This window comes from Sander vitreus, chromosome 1, assembly GCF_031162955.1.
Source record: "Sander vitreus isolate 19-12246 chromosome 1, sanVit1, whole genome shotgun sequence".
In the NCBI taxonomy this organism is placed as follows: domain Eukaryota; kingdom Metazoa; phylum Chordata; class Actinopteri; order Perciformes; family Percidae; genus Sander; species Sander vitreus.
Genome location: NC_135855.1, coordinates 30,437,768 through 30,449,755, shown reverse-complemented (window position 1 = coordinate 30,449,755; position 11,988 = coordinate 30,437,768). Strand labels below are relative to the sequence as shown.

Below are 11,988 nucleotides of genomic sequence, written 5' to 3'. Positions count from 1 at the left end.
ACAACGGGTCTACTGAAATGGCCTCTAAATAAGGTGAGAGGGAGTAAAAGTACTACGGAAGAATTTTGTCTGGCTCAAAACAGCAAAACCTCCTCCACCTCCCTTTTTAATCAGTGCAAGAAACAGGTGGACTCTAAAACGTCTTTGTGTTTCTGATTCAAGGAAGTTGAAACAATATCCATCAGCACTGCCAGCTACTTTTAGCCATGCTAGCTCTGTGGCTCTCAGTCCCCCACTTTGGTCCCGACTGAAATATCGTAACAACTACTGAATGGATTGCTATAAAACCTGGTACAAAAATTTGTGTCCCCCTCAGAATGAATTGTACTTTGTTGATTCCTGACTTTCTATCTGGTGCCGTCATCATGTCAATTTTACTCTGTTCGATATTTTGGTTTATGGACCAATTCCTGCAATACTAGTGACATTTCCATCCGCCTCAGCTAAACATTTGTAAATGTGAGCATGCTAACACACTAAACTAAGATGGTAAACATGGTAGGCCTAAACATCAGCATGTTAGCCATAATTGTGAGCATTTTAGCCTGCTGATGTTATTTAGCTCAAACCATTGTTGTAAACTTGTAAAGTACAGCCTTACAAAGCCACTAGCATGGCTGAAGACGCTTGGAATTTTTCTGTCTAGTATGTTCACATTCAACTACAGTATTTTGCAATACAGAATACAAAAAGTATATTTTGAGGTAAAAGTAATACCATCTACATTGCATCTTATATTAACATTTTAAAGGAAATGCTCATGTGTAACATTATCAATGCTCAAAGACAAAATGTGTACAGAAATCTAAATTCTGAGAACAAAGTAAAAATCCATAATAATTTTGGGTTGCCTGGATAGCTCACCTGGTTCAACGTGCACCCCATGTATAAAGGCCATTTGCTGCATGTCAGTCCCCCTCTCTCTTCCTTTTCACATCTTCAACTGTCCTGTGGAATAAAGGCCTAAAATGCAAAAATATATTATCTTAAAAAAAAAAAAAAAATCCATAAGAATTTAGAAAAATAAAACATTAGCTTGGTTAGAAAAATGCACTGAATAATGCATCACAGAACCTATACTATATTTACAGTATTAGGTGAACCTTTCAGTTTTCAAGATCCAATGGCCAGAAAATAGTGCTTCTCTGTAGAGAAGAAAAATACATGTACAGAAGTTTGCAATACAGAATGGACAACATAATAATTTCACGGGAGCATGTCAAAATTAGCTCCAACAATCAGGACACGAGGGACATTAAGGCGATGCAGAAGACGGGACCAGCAAGTCCCATCAATCACTCATGACAGCAGGCAGGACTCTGGCAGTGTGATGGATGACAGCGGTAAAATGAGACAGAGAGGAATGCACCATACGTCCAGCTTGTCACACAAAATTTATACTGCCACACATCAGTGCCTCCACCACTTCATGATCAGCGTAGTAACAGTAACAGTGTAGCCAATGCATGAAGATGGTGCAGATCAAATGTTCGGCGAGAAATTAATTATGGTTGTCCTTTCCTCACATCATATGCACTCGACCACTCCATGATTTCACATATCACCTGTTTGGACTGAATAAAAAAAATCAAGCATTCCTAACACAAAACACAACAACCCCTAAAACAGCAAATCCCCTTGCTTTTGACTCAGTACTTTAACATAATTATCCCACAACACATACTTAATAGACAAAAATGCACACACATGTTGTAGGCCCAAACTGAACAGCTTACTTGTATGTGACCATGTGAAAGGCTGTCTGGAACTAAGTAGTCAGTATGGAAAAGTGCTGGAGGTAATGAGAGTGCAAGGACTCTATTAATATAAAATCCCCCTGTTAAATTTAGTATGAAATGAATGGAAAAACAAAGATTTTCTATTCCTCCCCATCATCTCCATTTGATTAAATTGCAGACACGACTGGCAACTTAGCACCAGCAGTCAAACAAGGACAGCATTAACATTTAAAAGGGTTTTTAAAAGCAGAAAGAGTCAACATTATCAAAATTACCAGGTGGTGATAATTGCACTGGGAGACAAAAATAGTTTGCTATAAGCAGGATGCTGTCACTGAAAGCAGCTGTGGGGAAAACAAGTCAGAGGCAGACATCCTGGGCTGTCCTGTGTCGCCAGCAGCCCAATAAACTGACCACAGTGCTCGACATGCTGTTCTACACGCTGTTAAAGTCTTCATGCTCCAGCACGCTAGTGGCATGAAAAAGCCATTGCTCTGTACCACTCAATCCCCTGTTGGCTGACTTTTTCTGTTAGATTCACAAGTTTTCACTTTTTCAGTCTAGATCTCTCAGTCTCAGTCCCAAGATACAAAACTACATATTTTCTTTGTGTCCAGTGCTGGAAACATTTCAAATCTGGTTTAAAACTTCAACTTCATCTGCAAAAAATACAACAAAGTCGGTACTTAGCTCACCCACTTGAGGGACTGCAACTAGAAAAGGAATAATATGATGTATGATGTATGATTTCATCTGTTTATTTACACAGACATAGATGACATTTGTCAAATAAACCATATAAAATGGTATGTAAGTATATATAAATGTATATGGATAATGGAAATCCATAATGTCCTGACAAATCAGCGCAATCAGGAAGGGATTAAGCTACAGATGTCAATGGTCAGATTATGTAATTTTTAAATCCTACATACAGTAGCTGTTGGATGGGCCATACATTTTTGCAAAAGTTAAATATTTAAAAACTAGATATTTATCATGTGAATAATTCTACTAGAAGATAAACATTTTAGCCATGCTAGCTGTGTCTTGGTCGGTTAGTCCACCACTTTGGTGCAGACTGAAATATCTCAACAATTTTTAGATTGCCACGAAATTTGGTACAGACATTCATGATCTTCAGGATGAATCCTAGCAACTTTAGCGATCCCCTAAAGTTTCTTCTAGCACCACCAGCAGGTCAAAGTTTTCATGTGACCATTGAAATCATCTCAACAATGGTTGGATGGATTGGCACACAATTCTGTACAGACATTTATGATCCCTGTAGGATAAAATGTAATAATGTGGGTGATCACTTACTTTTTCATCTAACGTCATCATCAGGTCAAAATATTAAAAACATTTCATATTCCCAATACTTGTGGGCTTGTACTTGTGTACAATGATGATTATGTACATCCTTCACAATTGAACACATACAAATACCCTGAGGCTGCTAGTACTCAACTGCATTCCTTACTTCTACTGCAGTTTGAACTACATGTTCTTTGTCAGGCCAATTTTTAACAAAATAAACGGCACTTGTAGCCTACAGTAAAAGTTAGCAGATAACTAAACATTCCTGTTCACTGACAACAGTGTTTATAGTGTATTACTGTCAGTGATGTGTGACAACCTGTTTGGGCTCTACTTTTATAAGTTGAAGTACATTTTTCACCAAACATCCATCAAGAAATAATACCCAGAGGGCTGCAGACCAGAACAAACTTACAGCATATACTTAAATTCCAAGAAGACCTTATTCTTTACCCAAATAGACTGATGGCTATACAATCACAGCAGTAGTTTGATGGCTCATTGTATTCAAACAGTAATTATGTCCTTAAAATACAGTATTCGTCTTTCAGTAAGAAACCCAACCCTGTCTTCATTCTCCTCCTACAGCTCACTTCCACCGCTATGAACACGTTTTAAGATTTCTATTCCAGATGCAATATGCATGCAAACTGTATAGTTGTTATCTCAACAACGGTGAACCTACGATTCCAGTTCTTCTTTAAAACATACAATTTCTTTTAATTTTTTTTTTTGCTGATTCTGATCATTTTTTCCAAAAAATACCTTGTTTTCAAACTTGTCATGTTCTAAAAAACTAAATATAGCTGCAGACAATCAGAAACAGATGTGCTAACTCGCAAAAACACTCCTGATGCAGTTGTTTGACTGCGGCATGACCTATAGTGCATTAGGCACATGCAGGTTCAGTGGCATACAGTAAGCTGTTTTCAATTCAAAGTTGTAGTGTCTGGGTAGAGGTTCAGTTTTGGGCAGACATGACTCAGTCATCTTACTTATTTAATTGCCAGACAGTTCATAAAATCATCCTACAAAAACTGCAAGGAAAACATCATGTGGTTCTTAATGCACAACAGAAATGAAACAACTGAGAAAATTCCATTTCGCACTTTAACCCAGGGCAGTAATTCAATATTATCAGTGGAATCATACTGTGGTGATAAGATCAGAATGTTATGTTGTCCAATTATTATTATTGATTATGATGATGGTGCTAAATGAAAGTAAAATGTTATTGTTTCAACTTCCAAACCACAAAAAGAGCAGTTCTTGTCAAATTATTATATTAATATTTTACATGTAATCTATTTAAGTTAGTGATACTTTCATCATCTAACTCTACAAATATACTTTTGAAATGAATAGTAGCCTCTCTGTCAAGCATGACAATGTACACAGATGTCTGAGTGCCTTCACTTTAAATATACTTCAGCTTAGTCTGCCATCTGCTGGCTCTTTTGTAGTAAGCTTCTAAGGAGATAGCTGTGGTTGTGATTGAAGTTAATGTTTTATTGATATAGCTTATTGAATCTGCATTATAAATGTAAGTAAAAACATGCCAAATGTAGCCTATGTCCGTAACTGAAGAGACTCCCATAGACATCTTAGATACACAAAGTGCAATTTGAAGTACATTTTACACTGGATACAAAGTGTACAAAGACCTGTAGGCCTCTGTTCAGTGTGTCTCCCATCCTGGTGTTGGCCGAGGATGACGGAAGAGGAGAAGAAAAGTCACTCTAGGACAGTGCCAGGCTCCATGTCCTTCAATCAAAGCCTTGGACTCTGTAGGCTTAATGACAATGTTTGACAAACCTTCTCCATGTGATTGATGGAGCCATACAACACTACCAAATAAACAGCATATGCACTACAAACTAAGAAAACTTCCACGGCAGTTACCGTCATTATTTTATTCCATAGCATAATATTTTTTATTAATAAAATAGCCAATAGCTGTTCATTCTTAAATTGGCCCGCAGTTTGAGAGGGTTTAGTTTGGAAGTATGTGATATGTATTAATTCTAAATACCAGACTATTTGGGTAAAAATAAAAAAAACAATTGTAATAATAGTATGTAGCCTATATCCACACACACATATATATATACATATATATATATATATATATATATACATACACATATATATATATACATACACATATATATACATATATATATATATATATACATACATATACTATATATATATATATATATATATATATATAATAGTTAATTCTTTTCTTTTTTTAACGCACACCTTTCCATTTAAATAAGTTTACACTGAATGTGATATTCCTGCTCTACTTCTATAAAGGATTTGAATGATCTAATCTCTTTGTTATTGTGTTGCAATCGTGAATTGATCTCTATGTTTTGTAATTTTAAATTGACGATTGCCTAGCGCACGCGCAGTGCAATCTGGGAGAGAGACGGAATGTTCTGGTTCTCTCGCACGGAAGTCTCGCGCGTATTTGGCAGCCTCAGAGGCGCAACGAAATCAGAAGAAACAGCTACTGGAGAGACGAGAAGGGACGGACGGCCCTTTGGCTGAGCTGAACTATTTGGATTTCGGGCGAAAGAAGCGGCGATTACTAAAATGACCAGTGGGTATCGACATATATTTTGACTGTAAGGCATCCGTGTACTTTATTGGATTGCATGTAGTCTGTGCTCGTTGTTTTTAGCCGCTCGTTAGCCTTGGCCACCCCCGACCTGGTCTCCGTCTATTTGCTGAAAAGCACGTAACGTCATTTCACGGAAATCGTGCCAGTATTGTCATCTTGGTTTATAACCAACGCACACCAATTAATGTGCTGTATTTGTAGGTTTAAATTGAGTAGACGGGCACATGCTACAGCGTGTCAACTTGCCGTGTGTTAACGTTACATTATGTGCGTTGAACGTTTGTCAACATCGATAGGATCAATGGGTTGTTTATTGTCCAGCTGTTAGTCGGAGCTATGGCCTACTGTAAAGCAATAGTTGGTAGAGACATAACACAATAGTTGGGTATCAACGCGGCTTGCAGCAGATCGAATCTTATGTATTTCCTCAAACGTGGCTCTACCTTTGTCGCGTATCTATAATTACCTCACTGGTACGATGGAAGACTAGCTAGTCCTGCTTCTGCGCTGTTGTTCTGGCACGAAGCTGCTCCGAGTCCGAAGCGCCTCTCTGCCACGTCGGCTGCTTTTTGATGTTGCTTTTTTATTTGTACCATCATACAGTCGTACTTAATGTGAACGGGCCATCTGTCATTTTAAATTATGACTACTAGACACTAAAAAAATGCCTTAAGTTGTAAATGCTCCTTGTTTTTTGTTATGTTGTTTTTTTGTGGTATTGAGTAAGGCTGCGGAGACGGGGGCCGCAGGGGGCTGCCGAAAAAAACGCAGCGGCCTGCGGCGAAAAGATTCAACTTTTGGGGAAACTCTACTCGACGTCACCTTGCGGTGGTCAATCATGTAATCGGCGATCAGACTTGTTAGTCCGTTTTGTTGTGAGAGTTCCGTACAGTAAACTGTAAAGACCACTGTCTCTATCACTGCCACAAGAAATAAATAAATAAGGATAAAACTCTCTTTCCGATTATAAAAACGATCTGACGGAAAACGATAGTTGTGAAATATAAAGTCTAAATGTGTGCTACATTGGGGAGTTAAAGAACACAATAGGACAGCACACTCCCACCACCGCTCAACCCTGCAGCGAATCGCTGGACTGACTGATCTAGTGTGAACAAACCCTAATAGAGGTGTTTTAATTTAGCTCACGTTACCTGCTTTGTTGCTCATTAAAGTGTTTTCTTTTGTCTGAAATGCAGGAGGAAACCAACGCGAGCTTGCACGCGCGAAGAATGCCAAAAAAAACAATGAACACGGTAAAGGGAAGAGGGGCGATGATGGGCTCTCTGCTGCTGCTCGGAAGCAGAGGTAGGCACTGGTCTGCATGAGATTAAAGAATTGGGAAGCACACAAACACATGAGCAGTGGATCATTGCAGCACCATAACCAAAGTGTTCATCATGACTTGAACGATATAAGGGCTCTGTGGACTACTTCACTCCTGGCTGATCATGCAGTTGTGCATTTTTTGTCTTTATAGAAATTCTTGAAATCACAAGCTCAGTTTTGCTTACTGGAGCAATAGTTTACCCTGCCAATCTTACAGGCACCGCTAGCAGAGCTTGACTGCCAATTCCCACTCTGTCAGCATGGTGGTAGTCTAGCATTGCCAGACCTTCCTCCACAGCGCTGCGGGGAAAGTTCTGGCTAGTCCATACAGCATTCCGGGATAAGAGAAAAACATGCTCTGGTGTATTGGCATTTCTTAAAACCAATCGCAATCATCTTGGGCGGCACTAAGCACCGGACGGAGCAACGGTGCCTCTGCAACATAGCCTCAAGAAAGAACTTGTTCTGGTGAAACGTGTACGTTCGAAAGTTGTTTTAGTAGTGCGAAAGAGAACTCAGATAGTCAGACAGATAGTCTAGCTAGCTGTCTGGATTTACCCTGCAGAGATCTGAGGAACAGTTAACCATAGTCCTCAGAAATCCACCGGAGTTCAGAATGCCAACAAGGCGGAAGGTGAGGGACATCCGGCGGTAGCTGAACAATCCGTAAATGAAATTTCGTCGATATAGGCTGGTTCTACAGGAGCTCTTGATATACCCAGTGCTGCAAAAATCTACCTTTTTAGTACTTTTGTGGCTTTAAAAAAATAAAGCTATGCAAGTTAATATAGCCAGAGAGACCATTACAGTTAAATGATAGTGATGTCATGGGGGCTTTAAAAAGGGGACATAAAGGGTGCACCGTTGCATGCTTTACACAGGTGTGTGTTACAGTAGAGTCTGCCCTAACAAAGTCCATTTTCTCTTTAAATGTCCCTCTCTCCCCAAGGGATGCCGAGATAATGCAACAGAAGCAGAAAAAGGCGAATGAAGGGGGAAAAGAAGACACCAAGTCCAAGTAGAGAATGAAGTTGAAGACAAATTCAACTCTGCTTCAATAACATCCCACGTTCAACATTCTTCCTGATATTTATGAGAATGGATCTGTCATTTTTGTCTAGCCTCAAGAATCTAGGATCCTACATTCTTCCCTATGGCAAATGACATTGCTTGTTGGATTTGTCATTTTTACTTGGTGAAATTATGTCTGAGCAAGAAAACGGTTGTCCCACGTTGGTGCTGCATGCAAAGGAGCATCAGTGGTGTAAGCAGCAGGAGAAAGATGAACAATTCTTGACACAAAACACCTATGTAACAGTTGTGTATTTTTGTACAAAAATGTCCCCTGCTGGTTTCAAATAAAGTGTATCTTTTTAGTTCATGCTTGCTTCAGTTATTCTGAATGTTGGCGTTAAAGACAGTTTTTGTAATATTCACACAATCTGTAATTCTGTTGTGGAAGCATTAAAAGGCCAACGTTTACTTTTTAATCCTGTTGGTTACATCTTGTAGCATTTTTTTTTTTTTTATAAATAGCATCACATTAAGATGCAATTTATAGAAACCATGTAATGGCAGATGACGAGGCATCATCAGTAAATAAACTATTACTAGCTATTTGTCAGTGTATTTGGATAATTTGACTTCATGCTTTGATTCGGTTTCATTCAGATGAAAATTAAACTTAAAATAGCATGGCAAATAAATAATATAGATTTTAACAAACAAAAGGTGAGTAATTGCTGTGATGGAAGATAAAATATGATTGTACTCTGGCCCTTAAACCCAGTTAAACGTAGACAGTACAATCTATAAATAGCACTTGCTGGACAGACCGCTTGGATACATATTAAAAGGGTATTATTTCACTAATACTGGACCTGCTAGTATTACTGAATAATCAAAACTTTACTTGATTAACGTGCCTCTTTCTATTAAATTAGGTGCATCATCATCAGCGTTGAACAAAGATGGTTCATGGTGATGCACTCAACAATCTGACAAGAGGCAACTTAAAGAAGACCAACCATTTGTTTTTGTTTTATGAGCTATCTTAAAGAAAATCAATATAATATAATCATAAATCATTATTTAATAGAAACGGTCACTGGTGTCTTTTTGTGACGGGATGCTATCATCATGATGAGTTTACAGGATAAACAGTGGTTGTATCCGTGCTGCAGGTACTGTATGGTATGCTCCTTGCTCATGGCCTCCTTCCATCAATATATCAGGTTTGCTTCTCAGAAAAATACAAGAGGCTATTATGGGCACAGTAGGCTACTATGTGGACATACAAACATCCTGTACACAAGAAGATATTCATCCAGTATAAGGGTCATGGTGGCAGCAAGACACCTCACAAAGTTAACCAGCCTATCAAAGCCTAGTCTCCTGAGAGAAAACTGGTACAGTGAGAACTAGGGCTGTATCGAATAAAAAAATACTGAGCTTCGAAGCTTCGTTGCTTTTCAACAGCGAATATTCAAAGCTTCGGTGGCGACCAACATTTCCAACAGCACTTGAAGGCAGCTTTTGTAAAAAGGGAGAAAATAAGGCGACGAAGCGAGAGACGAAGCGATTGCTTTGCTATTGCAGGACATAGTCACCTCTTGGGCAGTTCGGTGCATGTGTTTCGTTTTTTTGTTTGTTTTTACCTTCGTAGTGTTAAAAACTTTGGACAAAATAGAGATGGAGATAGACGACATAGTGCTGCATTAATTAGCCAGCGGCTAGCGAACGACAAAACACCACAGTGAATTTCAGCCGGCATGCAAGTTTAAAAAAAAAAACAATTAGAATTCCAACATTGAAAATCAAATACCTACCCATCGAACGAATATTCGGATCCAGGCCTAGTGAGAACCATGTCATGCCAAAAACAGGCAAGAGTTTGCTGTTGTTCTGCTTCTTATTTAATTTCATTGGCTCCTTGATTTATAATAATTTTGCTGCCTTCAAGAACTCTGATATACTTTTTTTTTTTTTAACAGGTGGCAAACAAGTGTACATAGTCATATTCAAGATAATTCCCTAAATGGTTACATGTTGATATCAGTAGTACATAATAGCTCTTATTAGAAGTCCTATTTTCCATAAATAACACAATATAATATCCTGCCCACACAACTTGTGGTTAAGGAAAGAATACATCTGTGTTCTGTCTGGGTAGAACACTGCAGTCTGCCAAATTCACTGTAATTAAACCAAGTGTGCCCGCAGACAGAATAATAGCCTACCGTAGTGTCAGTCTGACCACTAGGTGGAAGCACACACCAAGATATTTTGTAAATGTACTCTAACTGGTGAACATTTGATTTTTCCAAAAGCAGTAGTAAAGCAGATGATTTGTGTTTGACTGCTTTGGTTATGGTGTATTATGTCCTCTCTTTGTTTAAGACAGTTACAAGAGCACATACAGTATGAGAGTTATTTGTCAATTTAGGATTTAAAGGTCTTTTGATAAAAGGCGTGAGTCATGTTATTGATTCGTTTGAAATGAAGCAAACACAAACACATTGTCTGCTATTGCAGAACATTTGTATTATGATTGTCATCCTCCAACATAAGCACAAAGTGCATATTGCTGATATTTTATAGAGTAAGCTACAGCTCAGCCTATTTATAGTCAATAAGCTGTGTGTCTACTTACTGAAATCCAGTGACTTTGTATGCTCCGTTCTCAGATTACAGGGCGTATAATTAAGTCCCCAGTTTAGCTTTTTTCCATCTCAGATAGCAGGGGAAGTAGCTCAAGAGCTGAATAGTGATGAGGAACAAATGCAGAATCAGCAAGTTGCTTAAATTCGAGAAAATTCCAACCTTATCCGCTATCATCCATGATACTCTGCTTACAGCTTTGGGTAGATCTTACTTACATTCAAGCATAAGGCCCAACAGACTTGACTGTGGGATCTGGCAAGTTTTACTAAAACAGATCAAGAGAGGATCTCAGTGGTGATGAGCGATGCAGAATGCAAAGAAAAGACGGGTGTTAGCTTGTCTAATTAAAATACAAGAAGCTTCGTCTCGTTATGCCTTCTCTGCTGAATTTGTTGAGATAGTGGAGCACTGTGTAAGAAAATGCATTGTTGTAGCAGAACTGTTGCTATGCTATTTACAATGTTGAATAGTCCTGTGTCAAAGTACAAATTGGGAAGAAGATGGACAACAATGTACTGTAAAAATATGGCCTAAAATTACCCACAGCAAGGATGGGTATAGTCATTCAATCTAAGTAAAGTGAAATCCGATTTATACATTTGCATTTCAGAAATCAAGTCAGCTTCGGCTATGTACTGTGCAAATAAAAGCTGTCAATGTTAATCCAAAATGACCTTCAAGTGAAATCTGAAGAAAAAGAACACAAGCAAATTAAAACGGGTCAAAGAAAAGCTCTGGGACTGATGGGACATGATGAATGCTAATGGTTAATGGTTTAGACGAGTCCCATCCCTACTTAAAAAGGCTGGATAACATTACATTTGTATGAGGGTTCAGTATACATCCACAGGTTAGATGTCCCACTGGCAGGCTTTCAATGCTCCTGCTTGGTCTTGTTCTGATGTAGTCTAGCTCTGAGTGAAATACACAGGGCTCAGAGCTTTGTAGGGCAGAAAAAAATGACTTGAGTTTAGACTTTATTTATAATCTCACTGTTCTCTCCAAGATCCACCAGTTCACAGCACGCTAGATCTGGTCCAGACATGCTACCCCCTAATTACAAGGTTAGTAGCCAACAGTGTAATGGTATGGTTGTACTCAGGAGCTCAGGTGTGAGTCTGTGGATGTCCTCTGCTAGAATACCTTTTGTCACTTGGGCTGATCAAATAGTCTCTGAGAATGTCAAAAACCCAATTCCCCCAGATTATAACTCCTCCAGACTGCTGCTGTGATAAGGATTTAGTTCTTTAGGGAATCCTGGTGGCTCCGTTAGCCAAGACACATAACAACAACACTATTGTCCTG

At 38.7% G+C, this 11,988-nt stretch overlaps 1 protein-coding gene across 1 annotated transcript; it reads left to right on the top strand.

Moving 5' to 3' along the window:
- The first annotated feature begins 5,534 nt into the window (after positions 1–5,534).
- serf2b (small EDRK-rich factor 2b) lies at positions 5,535–8,401 on the top strand. Its single transcript, XM_078252260.1, has 3 exons — positions 5,535–5,670; positions 6,891–6,999; positions 7,970–8,401. Exons 1-3 carry the CDS (start codon positions 5,664–5,666, stop codon positions 8,040–8,042), a joined length of 189 nt encoding a protein of 62 aa, XP_078108386.1. The 5' UTR covers positions 5,535–5,663; the 3' UTR covers positions 8,043–8,401.
- The last annotated feature ends 3,587 nt before the right edge of the window (positions 8,402–11,988 follow it).